This window comes from Physella acuta, unplaced genomic scaffold, assembly GCF_028476545.2.
Source record: "Physella acuta isolate Inbredline_101_S28 unplaced genomic scaffold, ASM2847654v3 ptg001058l, whole genome shotgun sequence".
Classification (NCBI taxonomy): Eukaryota; Metazoa; Mollusca; class Gastropoda; family Physidae; genus Physella; species Physella acuta.
Window position 1 is genome coordinate 796,214 of NW_026732575.1, and position 21,398 is coordinate 817,611.

General features: G+C 35.9%; 2 protein-coding genes across 2 annotated transcripts; both read left to right on the top strand.

Annotated features, from left to right (window-relative positions):
* Nucleotides 1–206: 206 nt before the first annotated feature.
* Nucleotides 207–11,763, top strand: LOC131955203 (high-affinity choline transporter 1). The gene is made up of 11 exons (XM_059319224.1): nucleotides 207–279; nucleotides 2,063–2,235; nucleotides 2,448–2,555; nucleotides 3,081–3,236; nucleotides 4,077–4,225; nucleotides 5,604–5,750; nucleotides 6,740–6,869; nucleotides 8,019–8,236; nucleotides 8,785–8,900; nucleotides 10,163–10,363; nucleotides 10,450–11,763. The coding sequence occupies exons 2-11, from the start codon at nucleotides 2,070–2,072 to the stop codon at nucleotides 10,649–10,651; spliced, it is 1,593 nt and encodes a 530-aa protein (XP_059175207.1). The 5' UTR covers nucleotides 207–279; nucleotides 2,063–2,069; the 3' UTR covers nucleotides 10,652–11,763.
* A 3,809-nt stretch (nucleotides 11,764–15,572) lies between these two features.
* Nucleotides 15,573–18,642, top strand: LOC131955205 (histamine H1 receptor-like). The gene is made up of 3 exons (XM_059319225.1): nucleotides 15,573–15,876; nucleotides 17,023–17,149; nucleotides 17,484–18,642. The coding sequence occupies exons 1-3, from the start codon at nucleotides 15,582–15,584 to the stop codon at nucleotides 18,640–18,642; spliced, it is 1,581 nt and encodes a 526-aa protein (XP_059175208.1). The 5' UTR covers nucleotides 15,573–15,581.
* The last annotated feature ends 2,756 nt before the right edge of the window (nucleotides 18,643–21,398 follow it).

Here is a 21,398-nt window from a genome sequence, read left to right on the forward strand (position 1 = left end):
ACAAACACAAAATTTAATGTAATGTAGTGCTTATGCACTAACCTCTGTTTGCCATCAGCACATTTTGCCATACTATTCTTGTTTCCATTTTCTGTATCCCCCATCCACTTACCACAGTTTACATCCGAAAGCCACCAATAGATGTGGTTACACTCCACTGAATCTTACACAGTGCTATACAAATTGATTTGATGACATAAGTGGGTCGCAAAGATGTGTAGCAGATTGTACCTTGGAGTAGATAAGTCTATTATGTCAGCACAGTTTGCATTGGATTAAGTAAGTCAAGTACATTTTATTTCTGTCTACACACTTGAGGTTAATGTATTAAGTGTCAAGGTAAGATTGAAAAATCGAAGATTTGGAATTTTCTGCGATTGGCTTATAGGATTAACAACACTAAATCAACTCTCGGTAATCGACTACACCTGCCTGTAGGAAGTTAAACACAGTTGGCTCCAAATTTTATCTCACCTGTTGTGTATACAACACAAAAATTGCCGATTTACATGTCAATAAATGTCAGGATTTTATAAGCTAGTTATTTCCAAAGTAAAAAAAAAAAACAAATCACTGTAAATAATACTCAACAAACCATTACAGAAATAATAATACAAACAACTATAGTTTACTCTTTACAAACAACTATGAATGCTTCTTTAAAATCGAAATTAGAACTTCTTAAGTAATTTAAATCGTTTTTATTTGTATTGTAAGTCATTATGCAAGCAATCACTTTTAAGTCACTTTTAAACGGAAAACTGTCACTTTCAACCGGAAAATTGTCACGTTTAAATGAAAAAAATGTCACGTTATAACGGAAAACTGTCATTTTTAAAAGGAAACCTGTCCGACGATGACTCAAAGCACAAAGCCGCGCAGTGTAACAGCTGATCCATGACAAGCAATAGATCTATATTCTATACATAAACTGGTCATAGGCGAACAGCAGGAGTAATGCACAATATAATTTATTTAGCAGTAAAATATAATAGTAAGTAAATGTTAGCACTCTGCTGTAAGTAACGTCACAAAAATTAACGACACTACAGACTTAATTTTTAAGCTGATCCATGACAAGCAATAGATCTATATTCTATACATAAACTGGTCATAGGCGAACAGCAGGAGTAATGCACAATATAATTTATTTAGCAGTAAAATATAATAGTAAGTAAATGTTAGCACTCTGCTGTAAGTAACGTCACAAAAATTAACGACACTACAGACTTAATTTTTAAGCTGATCCATGACAAGCAATAGATCTATATTCTATACATAAACTGGTCATAGGCGAACAGCAGGAGTAATGCACAATATAATTTATTTAGCAGTAAAATATAATAGTAAGTAAATGTTAGCACTCTGCTGTAAGTAACGTCACAAAAATTAACGACACTACAGACTTAATTTTTAAGCTGATCCATGACAAGCAATAGATCTATATTCTTTACATAAACTGGTCATAGGCGAACAGCAGGAGTAATGCACAATATAATTTATTTAGCAGTAAAATATAATAGTAAGTAAATGTTAGCACTCTGCTGTAAGTAACGTCACAAAAATTAACGACACTACAGACTTAATTTTTAAACAGTTTGGGGAGACGACTGTTAGTCAACGTCAATCAAGGGAGAAAACTCACATGTTGGTTAATAATCATTTTTTTACCTTAGAGTTATGTTTTCTTAACTATTTTTTTATTAAATTTGAGAGCATTCGAGTTTTCGTTTGTATCACATTCGTAATTTGTAATGGATTTAATACCGGTTTTTACAAGCTTTTTTAAATGGCATTATTTAATTTTTCTAACGCTTTAATTACATGTAAATTATGGACCGAGAAAAAAATTCAAATTAAAAAAAAATATCTGATTAGATGATTTTATACACAATTCCTTTTTTTTAAAAATAATATCATTAATGGCAGTTTTAGATTCCAGCTTTAAATGTACATTGCTCCTAAAATAAATATTAAGAGATGTTGCTTTAAATACGTATTTATCTTTAGCATTTGAAAGATTGTTTTCCTTTAGTCGTCAGTTAAATTCCCACACATCAAGACCAGCCATGTCCGTCAACATCCCGTGTCTGGTTGCTGTCATCATCCTCTACATCCTCATCCTTATCATCGGCATCATCGCTGCCAGGAAGACAAACAAGGCAAAGGACACGGAGGAAGTGATGATAGCCAATCGTAGCATGGGGCTCTGGTTGTCGTTCTTCACCATGACAGGTCAGACATTGTACTGAATGAAATAAATGTGGGGAAAAGTATAATTGTGATTATTTAAACTGTTATATATATATATATATATATATATATATATATATATATATATATATATATATATATATATATATATATATATATATATATATATATATATATATATAAGAGTTTAAATGTTTGTAAACATGTTAAAATAATTCTTATTTTGGTCCTAGCAACTAGCGTATGTGGAGGTTACATCAATGGAACAGCCGAATACACAGCGTTTTATGGGCTGTTACAGACTCAGGCCCCGCTTGGATACAGTATTGGGCTTTTCTTGAGTCAGTAACAGTGGCTTTACCGTTTTATTGTTGTGTGTGTGTGAGGGGGGGGGTGAGAGTGTAAGTCTCATGCAAGGTTTACTGTGTTATTGTGTTGTGTTTGTATGTATGTGTGTTTGTCTGTGTGTATGTGTGTGCGTCTCATGCATGGTTTTCCGTTTTATTGTGTTATGTTTGTATGTATGTGTGCGTCTCATGCATGGTTAACACTTTTATTGTTTTGTATGTGAGTCTCAGTGAACAAAGTATTGATTTATTTTTGCATGTCAATGATGATATTGTATATGAACCAAATATTATCTAGAAAAAAAATTATTAAAATTAATAAAAAAAAACAACTAAAAATAATTACAGAAAAATGTAAATACTAAAATCAAAACAAATTTTGTTGTAAATTAAATCAAAGCTAATGCGTATATTGAAACAGAATATTAATGGAATAAACATTATAATTTAATCACCTCATTAAGACCAAAACGTGTTTGCACCATGCACATTTTCACCTGAAAGTTGAACTACACACAGGTGGGCTGCTAGTGGCACCAAAAATGAGGAGACAGAATTACGTCACAATGTTTGACCCGTTCCAGTTGAAATACGGCAGGAAGATGGGGGCGCTGTTGATCATACCTCACATGCTGGGCGATCTCTTTTGGTCGGCTTCAATCCTTGCTGCTTTAGGTAAACTCTAACCATTTTACTTCATTATTTGTTCTCCTCTGGGCCACATAATGGCAATATCTTATTAGTTCTGACCATTTATCTATATATATAATTCTCTTCTGGGAGCCTTTAGAAAACAAGCTGCAAGTGCGCCTTGCAGTCCCCTCTCTTCCTCTCTATCGCTACCCCCCCCTCCCCCACCCCTACATGGTCTGATGAGCTGTAGTTCACTCTAAATGTTTACATTTTACAATCATAGAGCCGGGTTTGGTGACGGCTATTAGGGGCAGATAATTTAGTTTGAAACGATTTGAAAATTAGAGGAGGTAACTAAGAGGAGGCTGCTTTCACGGGGGGGGGGGGGGGGGGGGGTTAGTGTTTTAAAGCACATATTTTCAGTGGCAGCATTGGTACTGTCGAATTTCACAAATTATGAATTACTGAAAAGTAGAAAAAAAACAACTAAATAGCTGCGTATGATACACCGCGGGTCGGCTCGTATTTTATAATTCACTGCGAATTTAAAAATACATATATATATATTAGTGGTTTCAAAGTTGGTGTTTACAAATTTTTGTTGTATTATGTCCTTGTTTGCCACCAATTTGTAGAATATTAATTTTGGCCAACTGTGGGTTCTATAGCTTGTCTTTTGGTCATCTGTTTCTAGCTTTTTGTTATTTAATGATCTGCACTTTCTGTGTAGTTCAAATATTTAAGCCCCCAAACATTTTAGCCATTGTTCTAATTCAGAATATTTATGACACGTAAGCTGTTTGATAATTTACGATACTTAAAAAACAGATTTATACACTGCCGTATACTATTTTTAAGGTCTTTGGATCTTTTCCGTTTCAGGGGGGACAGTATCGATAATTGTGGACATCGATCCTACGATCTCAGTAATCGTGTCCGCGTTGATCGCTATAGTCTACACGTTCCTCGGTGGTCTGTACGCTGTGGCCTACACTGACGTCATACAGATGGCGCTGGTCGCCGTAGGTCTAGTAAGTGAAGTATACATTGTGTCGTCAAAAGAGGTCGGTCTGGTAAATGACGTCACACAATTGTCATTTAAGTTGTTGCTAAGTTTATTTCTATTTTTACAATTTAAGATCTAAAGCGATTGAATACTTTTTCCATGTTTAGAAAATCAAATTATGTATTAAACAGCCAAAAAAAGTGTTGAAAACAATTTTGGTTGTCATGGAAACCTGAAAAACCTCCACTAGTTTGAATTTTCTGGTACTTTAAATTCGCGAACACATTTTTTTTTTATTTTATGCCCTTATAGTAATCAAATGTAAACAGCTTATATTTCAGTATATATTGAAAATTGTGTCTCGACATTTTTGTTAAAGTTACTAGTCAGAATTTTAGAAGGTATGAAAAATTGGAGCCTTCTTAGTATTCAAAAGTTTGTAAATTGGCATACAATTTTTTTTTATTATGAAAGCCATTGCAATTCCCTCGTGAAAAAAAAGTTTGCTTTTTTTCCATAGGAACTATAATTGAAAATATGTTGGGCATTGTTTGATAAATAGACTTTTAGTGTTAAAAAATAAGAAAAACAGCAAAAAGTAACAAAAGTTGTTCTCAAAAATATCATACATGTGTAATTGGTAAAGCGGATTGTAAGCTTTGGGTGTTTCCAAGAAGATGGAAAATACACTTATAAAACACACGAAAAATCCAGCTTTCCCATTATGCCAAACACAATATATTGACGGATATAAAACATTTCTTAGAGAGCTTGTAAGATTGGGGCAACATGATTCTTTTTAATTAATAGGGTCATAAAAATAGTATTTTAAACACATTTTTTTCTGATTTAAGATATTTGTTTCTTAATACAAAAATTGATAAAGTATCCTAAAGCATAGTATACCCATTATTACAAAAAACCAGGAATTTGTTGTTTTGTTAAAATTAAACTAATGATTCGAGTTGCTTACAGAGTTTCTTCCAATCATCTCTTTGGGATGGGGGTGGGATGGGGGCTGAGTCCCCCGAAGAAAGTATACCGCCCCCCCCCCTAAACGAAATGAAATTTATATAGAAACATATACTTTACCACTGTCCGCCCCACACGGAAAATGTTGACCGCCCCCCCCCCCCCCCGAAAATATCAAGTACCCCCCACCCCCTCCCGAGAGAAAAAAGTCTGGAAGAAACACATGTTGCTAAATGGTCACATGTTGAATTAAGGTATCTTAAAATAAAATGTCTACATTCAAAATTCTGTAAACAGATATGTATTTATCACTAAATAAAATCTAAACTTTTGCGAAAGTTGTCAGCTTATGTCAGATCGCATTTTAACAATTATGTAATCTTCGGGTTAACGGTTTATTTCAAGGTTTTATAGTTTGGTGTTTGTCACAGGTGATCGCCTGCCCCTTCGCCATGACGAGTGAGTTTGTTCACCTGGAGAATATAACGTCTACCTGGCTGGGGGAGGTGGGGGCGGGGACAGAGATGGCCTATGTGGATACGTTTTTGTTGCTGATCTTTGGTGGAACCACATGGCAGGTAGGTGACCGGTAGGTGTCAGTACATGGCAGCAGGTGGGTGTCAGTACATGGCAGGTAGGTGACCGGTACGTGTTAGTACATGACAGGTAGGTGTCAGTACATGACAGGTAGGTGTCAGTACATGGCAGGTAGGTGTCAGTACATGACAGGTAGGTGTCAGTACATGACAGGTAGGTGTCAGTACATGACATGTAGGTGACCGGTACGTGTTGGTACATGACAGGTAGGTGTCAGTACATGGCAGGTACGTGTTGGTACATGACAGGTAGGTGTCAGTACATGACAGGTACGTGTCAGTAGATGGCATGTACTTGTCAGTACACGATTGAGTAGGTTTTATTTAATAGTGCAGATCAAAGGACCTTTTTTGAGGTGGGCTATGAGTGTAAGATACGTGAACAAAAGAACTACTTACTTAGATGTATACCTGTTTGTGTGTATATATATATATATATATATATATATATATATATATATATATATATATATATATATATATATATATATATATATATAATATAAATATATATATATATATATATATATATATATATATATATATATATATATATATATATATATATACATACAACGATATAAAGTTAAGACGGGGGATTAATTTCATTATTTACCATAATTATTCCAGTAAATATATTTTGTTTATAATGTGAAAAACATCTGCTACTATAGGTGACATCGATGTTTTTTTTTTTAATACTTAATTTTATGCATACTTTATTACTACAAAAAATGACTAGATTAAAAAACAGACACACCTAAACACACACACATACATACATACATTGACTAACATGATATCATGTTTACCCGAGACATCAGTCAAGTGACTGTGAAACGTTACACACCTAGATAGTTCCAATGCTTGTGTGTCTACTGTGTTGCTATTGAGTGCTCTGAGTTGCTCAGATGTTCATGCTCCAGGTGCATCCATGCTTGCATGCTTGAGCAATGTGGTTCTTTCTCCAGGCCTTCTACCAGCGTATCCTGGCCAGCCAAAATGTCAGGGTGGCCGTGTATTCCACTATCGGCGCCTCCGTCATGAGTTCTGTCATGGCCGTCCCACCGGCATTGATGGGATATGCTGGGGCAGCCGCAGGTAACACACATTCAAACATGATAGTGATATACTTACATTACATCACTTACATTTCATCCGTTGATAAAGTTTTTTTTTTTAAAATCTCTAATAGAGCCATCTTAACTAAAAAGAAACGTGTAGGCCTATTTAATAAAAAAATATTATATCTAATATAAGGTTGAAGAAATAATTTTAATGAAAAGTAGGGTATGTTTAATTTTACCGGAAAAAGGTAACTCTAAAAATGCTTCTTATCTCGTGAATAATTGTTGTAAACTTTTATTTCTTTTGCCGGCAAAGATAAATATTGTTCTAAGATCACGTAACTCCAAAGTTATGGGAGAGCACTCAAGAAATTTGAAAAAAAAAATGTCAATATTAGCTTATAGAGTTTTAAATCAGACAATCTCAATTTAAAAAAAAAAAATTCAATACACGCTCTGACATTAACGGCCAACAACATAATTCGAAATGTTTCAGCTCTATTACTAAACCTTAAATCACAACTTCAGCTGAAGTGCTCAAATATTCTGTACGAGCCGACCCGCGGCGTATCATACGCCGCTATTTAGTTGTTTTATTTTCTACTTTTCAGTAATTCATAATTTGTGAATTCGACAGTACCAATGCTGCCACTGAAAATATTTGCTTTAAAACACTAATCCCCCCTTTCCCCCAACCTAGACTCTACATACCCCCCCCCCCCCCGTGAAAGCAGCCTCCTCTTAGTTACCTCCTGTAAGTTTAAAATCGTTTCAAACTAAATTATCTGCCCCTAATAGCCGTCACTAAACCCGGCTCTACGATTTGTAAACATTTAATTTAGCGTGACCACAACTCACCAGACCATGTGGGGGTGGGGTGGGGGTGGTAGTGATAGTGATAGAGAGAAAGAGAGGGGACTGTAAGGAGGCGCTTGCAGCTTGTTTTCTAACGTCTAGCAGAAGAGAATTATATATATAGATGTCACGTGATCCAACACAGTCTGATTGGACACGAGGAAAAGTAAAGGCGGCTTTGAATTTCGTATAGTAGAAAATTTCTCTAGCTGCTGTAAAAACAGTTGAGCTTTCATTGGACAGATAACTTCTATCTTCATCCTATATCCTGAATGTTATGGTACACTGTCGGTAAAAAAAAATTTAAAAAATTGTTTAATCCTTCCAGACTGGAACCAAACTTCCTACGACGGACCGATACCAATACCAGACGACAGGAAAAGTTACATCCTGCCTATGACCTTGAATTATCTTGTGCCACTTCCGGTTTCAATTATCGGAATGAGTGCCATCTGCGCGGCCGTGATGTCATCGGCAGATTCCAGTTTCCTGTCTGCAGCGACGGTGTTCACTAGAAACATTTACCAGGAAATCTTCCGGACGAAGGTTTGACACAATTTTAGCGATTGTATTCTAACTTGAATAGAAAACCTTTTATGGATGATAGTGAATTTCTAGTCACGATTGATTTTGTTCTATTTTGTTCCTGTAAAACTTGTTTATGTGGAAGCAATACGCTTCCAATTAACACTTAATAATGTTAAATGATGTTAACTGGCATCTTGCAATGTTAAAAACTCTCCTCATTTTCGTGGGTGGCGTGGTTCAGCGCTAGAGCGTTGGATTTAAAACTTAAAAGTGTCGAGTTCCGATCTAGTAACGTGACTTTGTTTAATTAAAATATACATACCTTGGCGTTCAATAATTCAGGTATAAAAATGAAATTGGAAGTCACTTCAATTTCAAAAATATTTCATACCTAACTCTCAATTATCATCATCCACTAAGTACTTGAAGTTCGATTTTAAAAAAAAATATTGATAGCCTCCGATTTCAAAACACGAAAGCGTCTTTGCATCATTTTGCCAAGTATAATTTGCAACCTAGTTATCAAAACACTTTGTGCAATACCATCTGATATTTATCTTACACAGGCGACAGATCGAGAACTACTGTGGGTACTGCGTGTTTGTGTCGTCATTTTCGGTGTGTTGGGGACGTTGATTGCCATTTTTGCTACCACGATCTACGGGCTCTTTGTTCTTTGCAGGTGGGAAACAATACACTTTATATTTCGTTAATTTAAATGTATGCGTGCTATACTGGTTTGTGTATTTTAACCTAGATGTCTATATTTCATTGACCTGATGGGCGTGGTCCTATTCCCATAACTGGTGTGTGTATTTTAACCTAGATTTCTATATTTCATTGATCTGATTACGTGGTTCTATTCCCACAACTGGTGTGTGTATTTCAACCTAGATTTCTATATTTCAGTGACCTGATGTGCGTGGTCCTATTCCCATAACTGGTGTGTGTATTTTAACCTAGATTTCTATATTTCAGTGACCTGATGTACGTGGTGCTATTCCCACAACTGGTGTGTGTATTTTAACCTAGATTTCTATATTTCAGTGACCTGATGTACGTGGTGCTATTCCCATAACTGGTGTGTGTATTTTAACCTAGATTTCTATATTTCAGTGACCTGATGTACGTGGTGCTATTCCCACAACTGGTGTGTGTATTTTAACCTAGATTTCTATATTTCAGTGACCTGATGTACGTGGTGCTATTCCCATAACTGGTGTGTGTATTTTAACCTAGATTTCTATATTTCAGTGACCTGATGTACGTGGTGCTATTCCCACAACTGGTGTGTGTATTTTAACCTAGATTTCTATATTTCAGTGACCTGATGTGCGTGGTCCTATTCCCATAACTGGTGTGTGTATTTTAACCTAGATTTCTATATTTCAGTGACCTGATGTGCGTGGTCCTATTCCCACAACTGGTGTGTGTATTTTAACCTAGATTTCTATATTTCAGTGACCTGATGTACGTGGTGCTATTCCCATAACTGGTGTGTGTATTTTAACCTAGATTTCTATATTTCAGTGACCTGATGTACGTGGTGCTATTCCCACAACTGGTGTGTGTATTTTAACCTAGATTTCTATATTTCAGTGACCTGATGTGCGTGGTCCTATTCCCATAACTGGTGTGTGTATTTTAACCTAGATTTCTATATTTTAGTGACCTGATATACGTGGTGCTATTCCCACAACTGGTGTGTGTATTTCAACCTAGATTTCTATATTTCAGTGACCTGATGTACGTGGTGCTATTCCCACAACTGGTGTGTGTATTTTAACCTAGATTTCTATATTTCAGTGACCTGATGTACGTGGTGCTATTCCCACAACTGGTGTGTGTATTTTAACCTAGATTTCTAGATTTCAGTGACCTGATGTACGTGGTGCTATTCCCACAACTGGTGTGTGTATTTCAACCTAGATTTCTATATTTCAGTGACCTGATGTACGTGGTGCTATTCCCACAACTGGTGTGTGTCCTGTGGGTGCCGTGGGCCAACACCTATGGCAGCTTTGCCGGGTTTCTCGTCTCATTCCTACTGCGGATCTTGTCAGGTGACGCTGTGCTACAAATTCCAGCGGCAATTAAGTTCCCATTGTATGACTACAGCACTGACTCGCAGTTATTTCCCTTTAGGTAACATAGTTTACGTATAAAATTTTGTAGCTGTAAAATTGTATTGGCCACTCCATGGAACTAAGACTTGAACATGTGTGTTCTAGAACCTTCTCCATGCTGTCTGGAACATTCTGCCTGTTGACCGTGTCCGGCTTGACCCACCTGATGTTCACCAGAGGTCTACTGGACCTGAAGTATGACGTCTTCAACTGCCACAAGAAACGATCACACAAAAGACACGATTTGATTGACATGGAGAAACCTGAATTGTTTAACCAGGAGCTGCTGGGTTCTGCTCCCACTTGAGGCTCTGTTTAGGTTTATTTATATTCCATGTTTAGGTTTTGTAATGGTTAAAAAAAATTGCCTTTTAACAAAACTACTGAATAAAAGTATAAGAAACATATATGTAATAGGTCTTTTCATTTTTAAAAACTTTTACATAAAACTGAAAATTACACTTTTTAAGTACATCGAAGCTACTTACAGATAACAATAGAGACATCACATTAAATTGTTTGTTGATTTAATGCTTAAAAAAGCATTTTCATACAATTCAAATTGTGGCATAAATATTATTTTCGATTTTTACTTTCTCGAACACAAGTATAGAGGAATCATTGTAATTGTGCAAATTGAGACTTTCAAAAATCTGGACGTTTTACACCTCCTTGAGTCGGAAAAACCATACTTTTGCTATTTTGTCAGTATGTCTGTGTGTATGCATGTGAGTATGTATGTGTGTGTTTGTGTATGTCCGTGAACACGATAACTTGAGTACCGTTATAGCTAGGTTGGTGAAATTTCATATTTTAGCATTATATCAAATTTGTAGTTCTGTATCACTTTTCAACGATTTCCGATAAACGGAAGTGGAGCTTATTCTACTTTCAATTTCTCAAAAGCCTATAACTTGATTATCGTTTCTGAAAGATAAATGAAATTTCACATGCAATTCAAAGATCTAATGCTGTGCTTTCTATCAAATTTCGAATATTTTTCGACGACCGGAAGTCGTATTTCTGATTTATCAAAGAATATTTTTATCTAGTATTCTCTGTTTTTCTTTTCAGCCTGCTTTTCTTTTTGGATTTGCTTCCATAGCCTTTGTCCAACCAAGAACAAACTACAAGGCAACAGTTGTTTGATTTTGGAGTTGTCTCTCCTAGAAGAGTGGCTGTCCCCAACTAACGAGCTTTATCTGCCCGAGGGTTCGAACTCGAGACTTTTCGGTTTAGCAACCATGACGCGCTCCACTAAATACGATGAAAAAAAAAACACAATCAAAATCGTCTATAAGATAACCCATAATCAACGGTAACATTATGGTAGGTGCTTTAAAGCCATAATTTCCAATATTCCTCTGAATTAATAAAATATATTTTTTTCTATGGCTACTCCAATAAATTCTTCGTGTAATTGAGGTGTTGTCTGTGATAGTACTTGAATACGGATCAAAACCTAAAACTCATTTAAAACAAAACATCCCCAAACAACTCCTTGAAGTCATTACTACTGAAATGTTTGGTTCCAGAACATTCTAGCACTGAGTTAAAGTGTTTATAAAAATTATCTCAACATTTACGTTTTAATAGCCAACACATTTCGGTATACAGCAGTGATCGAATAAATTATTCATCGTTTTAAACGCAATGTTGTCTTATTGATCTGGCCTAATTCAACGAGATGCATCTGGTTAAGTTTATGAATTATTGAGAAAATGTAATGATTCATTTGGCAACATCATGTTGTCGATGTATGATGATGTGAGCATTGCTTTATCTAGATTGAAACTCAGTTTTAAAAAGAATTAAGGTCACGCGTCTAGAAGTACACGATCGTTACGCTTAGATGTAATCCCCGTGAAGTATTGCAACGCGCGTGAAGTGATCGCTAGTAAATATATAAATATACAAACATGCAAACATGGACGGACGGACGGACGGATGGACGGAAGAATGGATGGATGGATAGATGGATGGATGGATGGACGGATGGACTAATGAACAGATGGACGGATGGATGTATGGATCGATGGATAGATGGATATATGGATGAATGAATGGACGGATGGAAAGATGGATGGATAGATGGGTGGATGCTTTTATTTTTCTTGTATATCGTTGCTTGAAGTAATATTGTTTACTACCGGGTGTGCCATGTTAGATTACATTTTCAAATTTACAGTCAACTACAGATAACGAACGATGTAATGATTATTCCAAATTTGGTGAATCTAGCGCACTGCGACACCATCATCATAAAGACAAATAAGGTGGATTTTCTGGCAATACTCCACATGTGTTGAGGGAGTCTATGGATTCGAGAAAAAATTCTCGGCTTGGGACCATGAACAATCTTTTTTATTCCCATCTAAACTCAGGTCCGAAATACATATGCCGTGGGATTACCTTGTCGTTTGAGAATACATGTATAACTAGCAACGAATTGATGGTTTTACTAATTTAAGCTTTAACAAATTGATGTTTCAGTATACTGATGTTTCTTTATTTAGAATTCGGGTTTAAGTTACTTGTACGACCCCGAGTCCATCAGAATTGACGGGTACCTAACTTACGTAAGAAAAAGTAAAGGTGGCTGGGCACACTGCTGACCACACTATACCTGTAGATGCCGAGGTCACAGAAACAGTTTAACTCTACTTCACATGCCCCAATGTTCGTCAAGTTCAGAAAGGAAACTTTACTTTTTACACTGGTGATGGGATTTGATAATAGAAAACGGACTGGTAGAGATTAGTGGGATTCGGCGCGGCAAAAGACATTTACAGAGAGATTGATGATTTGTAAAAAAAAATTCTGTTAAAAGGAAATGAGATTTCAAAAAAGGAAGGACGATTTTATAAACTCTGTTTTTAAAATGAGTAAACATGGGTGTGGATTGAAAGTCAAAAGCTCTTATGCTCTATCTATACTATACACATTTTCATACATCCGTTTTGTTTTTCCTGAATGTGAATCTGCAAAATAAATCAGATAATTCACTTGCCCTCAAAGTTTTAGGCATTGCTGCTGTTTGACAAACAAGAATCATCGCAACACCAATGTTAAATTGACTGAGATATTTTCCGTCGTCTTACTACTATTAAATTAAACACAAGGATGTTTTTTCTTCTTACTTTGTAAGAGAAATATTGGAAGGTATCTCTACTACACAAAACTACTAGTTAACATTTAAGCATCTTTTGGCCCGTTGACTCCTAAATCTGATTGTTTTTCTTTCTGTGTTATATAGCCTTCGGCAACAAAACATGATCTGCAAGACATATTTTGGAGGTTGATCTCCTAAATGTATTTTTGTCCCAGGTAACCAGCATCGTTATCGGAAGACAATACATGGGAGTTTTGAAAGCCGCGGACACAGGTAAAACTATCCTGAGTCCCCGACGTCACACGCACTAGAACACGCGGAACATCGCCCACAGAAGAGCATAAAAAATACATCAACATTTGAGGTCCCACAAGGGCCGCAACCAAATAAATTGTAAATTATCTCCCCTGACTGGTAACCTATGGTATGTGTTACAATATAATGTACGAGCCGACCCGCAGCGTAGCATACGCCTCTATTTAATTGTTTAATTTTCTATTTATCAGTAATTCACAATTTGTTAATTCCACACTACCCCCCCCCCCCCCCATCCGTGACGACTGTTTACAGACGACAATGAAAATATCAAGCAGAAATTGTTACCTCCCCTTAGTATTTAGTGTTATGCATGCACGCATATGCGGTGATTGAGAAAAACAAGTGGTGACTGATGAGATGAGCTAGTTGTTGAAGTGGTGACACTTCATTCGACCGGACCTACATTTAACAATTGTTGTTAATGGAAGGGGGGGGGGGGGGCTAGAAAAGGCTGGTGGTTAAACGAACAACACGGTTGTCTGCTGAATAATTACTGGTGCAGCGGTTGAGTGAGTTAAAATTATTTTTCTCATTAACAGTTTAACCTCTGCTTTAACTTTCCGTAGCTAACCCTAACCGTTGGCTTACTTTAAGCTGATGCAAACTGTGCATGGTAAATTTAAAGAAAAATAAACCGGGAGTGATCTCCCCTAAACTTTCTCGAATATTCTTATATAAAACAACAGGGGATGGGAACTCGGGATATAGTTATGATTTTTAATCCATTTTAAATACAGAAACTTTTTAAAATAAAATAGAATCTCATAGAAAAAAGTATTGCATACCAAGCGAACGCCGAATAAAGATGTTCATAATGGTGCGCAATATTATTAGTACTTTATAAATTTATCCAGTCAGCTTCTGCTTTCCTGTCAAGTGCCCTCCCTTGTCCACGCTTGTTTGGCTTCCCTTATTTCCTCTTTTATTAGACACACACGCAGCTATGCACTAAAAATGTAAGTATAGTATGCACCAGTGACAGTTAGGATAACTACTCGACACTTTCAACCCGGCAGTTAACAATGTGGGATGTGTTGATTGTTCTTCCCGGATTTGGAAACTACCGTTTTATTACATAAACACTCATTTAACTTCCTCATTTGTTATTTTAATTCAGGTGTCGATTTAACAAAGCATTCATTGTTTTAAATTATTTAGACACATAGCTTTACAAACGGATTTTTACAAAGGTAAGAATTCGATTATCTTATATTTTTTTTTTAAATAAATTTATCTAAAGTAGGTAATGATTTTAAATCTCCTGAAACAGTAATGCTTTGTTTCAATGTGTTTTATATAATTTGTTACATTTTCATTTACGAAGCGTTTATAATTTATTTTTTTAAAATAATGAATAGACAATAACAAAAAGAATTATATAAAAATGTTTTCGCGACCTGCAAGATAGTGCTGTATATTTTATTCTTCAACGAGGAGTCACTTCACTCTTTATTTACGTAGCTGTTAGAAGTTAAAATACCTGTTAAAGTTTGAACCATGCCGTCGTTTAAAAAAATATTTTAATCGTGTATTTTATTATATTTTTCCAATCCGTGTAATCATTTGCCTTAGTAAACTTAGTTCTAATTTTTTTCTTTCACTGTTTAAAAGCCAATAATATTTTAAATATTTTATTATATTTTATTTTCCTAACCCTTTAATCATGTAGATTAGTTCTAATTATTTTCTTCATCGTTTAAAATCTAACAATATTTAAAACATTTTATTATATTTTATTTTTATAATCCTTTATTATCATTGTATTAGTTCTAATTATTTCCTACATCTTTTGAAGCGCACACCTAACATGACGGGAACAATGACAACAACTCCCATGTTTAACGACACAATCTCTATGCTGAACACGACGACAAATTACACGGAGGAGTACAAAAGATGGTACCTGGAACATCTAAGGCAACACTCCCTCCGCATCATGACCCCCACCATCGTGTTCCTCACAGCTGTAGCCGTGGTTGGAGCTGTGGGGAACTCCTTAGTTCTGCTGGTCTACACCAGGAGTTTCACGTCAAAACCCACGAGGATTTTTATACTCACGCTGTCGTTTCTTGACTTGATAACAAATCTCTTTGTTATACCAGGTGAGTTGAGAATTGTTATACTGACGCTGTCTTTTCTTGACTTGATAACAAATCTCTTTGTTATACCAGGTGAGTTAAGACTTTTTTATACTGAAGATCTTTTTCCAATACTTGATAACACATTTATTTGTTATACCAGGTGAGCTTAAAATAAGTATGACGATAATTTTTATACTGACACTGTATTTCCTAGATGTGATAACAAATCGATTTGTTATCAAATCTATTTGTTATATCAGGTTATCTAAGAATATTTATACTGACTCCGCGACTTGATAACAAGTCTTTTTGTTACACCTGGTGATTAAGAATAAGTACTGGCATTGTCCTTCCTTGATTTGATAAGACATATATTTGCCATAACAGGGGAGTTAAGAAATGTAAATGACCAGAATGTTTATTATGGCCATTTGTTTCCATGACTTGACTTCATTACAAATCTAGTCACTATACCAGGTTAATTCAAATCGAGTAAGATATCAAAAATATTTTTTTTCAATAAGGTAGGTTGTCATGATTTTTCTACACAAAGTAGTTAATCGAATTACGTTTTAAATATTCCTATATATGGCACGCTAGTTACAATATATGTATGATTTTCACGTAAGGGGTCGTCCATAAATGACGTCACACTCGTAGGGGGGAGTGGGGTTCCGTAATTTTGTGACGATGTGTGATGAGGGGGAGGGGGGAGGGGGGAGGTTCAGATGGTGTGACGTCACTTTTTTGCATTATTAAAAAGCAATGTTAGAAGACGAGTTTTAGCCGTTATTTCGCGTTTAAGAAAACTGTTTTAATAAATTGTAATAGGGATGGATCAAAATACTATATGCTGACAGAGTTCTAACAAGATTTTGGAAAAATATCGATGTTTTAAGAAACATTCAAGAGCAATTTTGAGGGGGGGGGGGGGTCATAGGCTGAGGTGTGACGTCATTTTAGAGGGGGTGTCTGGCTTTTTGTGACGACGTGTGACGGAGAGGAGGGGGGAGGTAAAATTTGTCAAAAATGCGTGACGTCATTTAAGGATGACCCCTAAGTCTAGTACAATTAGCTATTCAAGATGTACTAAAATGTTTATTGTCTAACATAAATAAAAACTCCAGCTATTTGATGTAAGTTAACAAATACTAAATGTTATTCCAGTTGACATCTATGACCTATTTGAATACTGGACCTTTGACAGACCTTCAATCTGCAGGGCAAAACGTTTCATGTACACATTCAACACAATTGGATCGTCACTAGCACTGCTGGCTATTTGTGTTACAAGGTGTGAAGAATGTTATAAAGGTTTAACATATATATTATGCAGCTAGCCATATCTATACTTATAAATACATGATATATAGATATAAACACATAAATTAACTTAATTAAATAAATAAACATATATATATATATATATATATATATATATATATATATATATATATATATATATGTGTGTGTGTGTGTATTTATATACACATATATATGTAACTATATATATATATATATATATATATATATATATATATATATATATATATATATATCAAAGAATACAATCATTTCAATAATAGATCATATTTTGTATGTTGAATCTTGGCAACTTTGTGCTTTAGGTACAGAAAAATCTGCAGACCATTCGGCAAGCAAGTAACAGTAACCTCAGCCAAAGTTACCTGCGTGGTTATCGCCCTTGTGTCCATCTTCTTCTCCTCCCCCAACGCTGTCATCAACGGTGTACAAACCGTCAAAACGCCTACCCCTGGAATCTTCGGCAAGCAGTGCCGGACCGACGACGCCTACGTCCGTACCATCTGGCCTAACCTTAACGCCAACTTGTTTATCGTGTTGTTTGTTCTAATCTGTACGCCCCTAGTTGTTCTGTACGTATTGATCGGAGTCAAAGCACGCAGGAGAAAGTTTTTTAAAGTCTCTTCTGTGAGGACCGCAGCTAAATCCAATGAGAAAGGATCAGACTCCACGAAGGAGAGTTCGGAGTGTAAGGTTTATACAGATTCAGACAGCAAATGTTCTGGTACTACAACTGTCAGTACTGACATCTCAAGCCAAAGTACTGACATTCAGTTAAAAGTAATTCCCGATAAAAGTTCTTCTGCAAAATTAACGGAAGGTGTTCAGAAATCGCTAATTGATGAAAATGAAGCAAGTAAACTTGAAGATGTAGATAGAGACATGTTCAAGTCTCTTACGTCGTCTTGTGGTCGAGATATTGGTGCCAGTAACAGAGAAATTCTCGAGAGGCAATCTAGTAGCTCAGACAAACCCTCTGTGTTGGGTGCCAACAAAACACACCTTAAAACGTCAAATAAATCAGAAGTAGACTTAGAAATCTCTGCGACACGGGATAAAAATAAATCGACCAAAACAAAAATCAAAGAAGATTTAAAGAAAAAAGAAAATAGATCGAAAAATCAAAACAATAAAACGAATTTATTTAGTAGAATTCAAAACAAATTCCGAAGAGACCAGAAATCCCGAATGTCCACGAACACCATCAAAAGTTCAAACCGCACCACCATCATGTTAGCCATCATCACCATAGCGTTCATCTCCAGTTTCCTCCCCTTCCTATCAGTTATGTTCTGTAAGTTAGCGGCGCCCAAGTTATTTTTTAACATGAGTCCACAGTTGGAGTCGGTGTATGAGTTCATGCTCAGGTCATACCTGCTCAACACAGCAGCCAATCCGGTCATCTACAACCTGTGTGACGTCAACTTCCGGAAGGAATGTTTCAAACTGCTCAAGTTCTGGTAACTCGTTGCTTGCAGCAAGGATGAGCACGTCATGCTTTATGTCAGGGGTCTCCAAAGTACGGCCCGCGGGCCGGATCCGGTCCGCGAGGCCCTCTCATCCGGCCCCTGGAGATCTTTTCTACGGAAAAAACGTTTGTTGGTGATGGCTGAGGAACTTTGCCCCCGAACTGAAATTGGATAGTTAATGCGGCCCTCGGATTGAAAAGTTTGGAGACTTCTGCTTTATGTCAATAGCTGGCCGGTCATCTACAACCTGTGTGACGACAACTACAGAAAATAATTTCTGAAACTATTGAAGTTCTTGTAGCTTGTGGTGAAGAGAAGCCAAGATCAAGTTAGACAACCGGTGATTTAATCGACAATTTGTGTCCGCATATCTAATGCACATTTTCTGGTAGATAATGATTTATACAAGTATTACGTGCTTCTAGTAGATGATAACTTAGAGCAAGTATTAATAAGTATAGTTGTTTTGTCTTATGGCGTTAACAAATATATAATTTTATCCTGAGTGGGAAATCTGTCCAACTAGAAGCTGACATAAGATTGCTCTCGTCCAACCCATAACATACTATACAACTTTACTCTCTGCAATCTGTTATCATTTTCACAGCCTTGTTGTTTTGTTTTAAGAAATAAAAGTTGAAATACTAAAGCGTGATCTTCGATATTAGTTTTCTAATACTTGGTACGTTTTACCCTTTTTCAGAAGACTTTTTATTTGTAATTGATTTCAACAAATTTATATAACAAAAAAATTGTACCAATTCTGATATACTTTGTTTTTATTTGGATGCGGATTTAGTAGTTTAATGTTGAAATTTCCAACTTAGTTTTTTATAAGTGGCTAGTTTTTTTTTTCCAGCAGGATGTAGACATGTTCCGTTGACTGACCTAAAACTGAATGCTTGTAGTTTGTGAGGCACTTAACTCTAGTGGACATGAGTCTACTTCTTTGTCGCGACTGTGTGTGCGGCTGTATGAGTATGTATGTAAAACTGGGGTTTGTGTATGTTGTCTATGCGTATGTGGTGATTGTTTGAATTTGTTGTGTGTATAGTGCGTGGTTGTGTTAGTCTCTCTCTCTCTCAATCTCTCTCTCTCTCTCTCTCTCTCTCTCTCTCTCTATATATATATATATATATATATATATATATATATATATACAGACACACAAACACACACACACACACACATATATATTTATATATATATATATATATATATATATATATATATATATATATATATATATATATATACTGTATTTTTGTATGTGTGTGGTGTGGCTAAACATTACTGCAATCTCTGGATGAATGAATGAAAACATCATGTATGCCAAATATTTCGTTCAAGTGGGGTAAGGGCGTCAGATATCGTTTCAACAAAGCAAAGAAGTGGTACTTGAATCCATCTTCAAGTGGGTCCACTATCATTGCAGTGTTAAGCTATGCTGTCAAACCGACGTGACAATCCAAATATTGTACTGCCCTAATTCAGTGTAAAAACAATGCGTCAAGTTTTTAACTATAAGCTTAAATTTCAAACCCATGTATTTTACATATATGTTTGATACCGTTAGGTGAATTTTTATTCAGGTTCCCAAACACATTATACATACATATATTGATGAGTTATTGGGTCTCAGCTGAATTAATTGCCCATAAGAGATCATACATGTATTATATATAAAGTTAAGGAAGAGTTGGTTTATTATTTTGTTAAATTTCATCACATATGGAAGGCTGCAGTATTAAGCTATTTTTAAAAAATGAAATTTAATTTAAAGCGATCCGTTGGGCAGATAAAGTAGATTTTTATATGTCTCTTGACATCGGCATATAAATGGATATGGTGGGCACTGTATGGACACCTACAGTCACACGTATGAATCGAGATCCGAACCTCCTTTTCTGTTTATTGACCTCGGCATCCGAAGGGATGGTGTGGTCCACACTGTGTCTAGCCGAAGGTGTTGACTGACTGAATCCAAAAAACACGTTAAATTTTAGAAGGGGCTCTAAAGTGTATTTTTCCCCACATGAGAGACTGATGATCATCCTCAACTTGATCGAAATTCAAGCGAATTTTTTTTTTAATGCATAGCCTTAATATTACCAATAATTGTAGGATACCACCATTCCAGGAGACCCATCGAGCTCTTTACTTGGAGGCCCACGAGGTGTTTTCCGAGTAGACCTGCGTTCCAGTCACCCTTAGTCCAACCGTCTTTGAATGAATGATTGACACTTACAAAAATCACACACACACATACACACGCACGCACGTAATCACACACACACACACACGCACGCGCACGCAAGCACACACACACGTTAACACACACACAGATGTGAGTGCATATGTTAGAGACATGAGCAACTAGTTTTTTAAAAGAAACATTACCCCTAATTATTAAAATAGGAAAGTGGTCATATTTAAAAATCATGAACGTACTCGATATATGATAAGCTTTGGATCGCTAAAGCAGTAGCAGTATTATAAAATTGAAATTTCTTGTACATTTTTTGGAACAACAGTTATGATTTACAGATACTTAGCAAGTATACACAACTTTTACACTCTTTACCGTCCAACCAACCAATCCAACCACATCATTTAATAAGAATCACCAACCAACCCATCCAACCACACATGTTTCAAACAATACAATTTGGTAAAATACGCATGTGAAAACAAAGAATTTTCCAGAAGTTCAATGCTCAATACTTTCTCGTGACTAGTGTCTATTTTCTA

Bases quoted from the DNA above. Each gene is read 5' to 3' on its own strand.
- LOC131955203 (XM_059319224.1), top strand. From the start codon at position 2,070: ATGTCCGTCAACATCCCGTGTCTGGTTGCTGTCATCATCCTCTACATC. The intron at 2,236-2,447 runs GTCAGACATTGT...TTTTGGTCCTAG, and splicing joins GTCGTTCTTCACCATGACAG to CAACTAGCGTATGTGGAGGT. The intron at 2,556-3,080 runs GTCAGTAACAGT...AACTACACACAG, and splicing joins CAGTATTGGGCTTTTCTTGA to GTGGGCTGCTAGTGGCACCA.
- LOC131955205 (XM_059319225.1), top strand. From the start codon at position 15,582: ATGACGGGAACAATGACAACAACTCCCATGTTTAACGACACAATCTCT. The intron at 15,877-17,022 runs GTGAGTTGAGAA...ATGTTATTCCAG, and splicing joins AAATCTCTTTGTTATACCAG to TTGACATCTATGACCTATTT. The intron at 17,150-17,483 runs GTGTGAAGAATG...TTTGTGCTTTAG, and splicing joins CTGGCTATTTGTGTTACAAG to GTACAGAAAAATCTGCAGAC.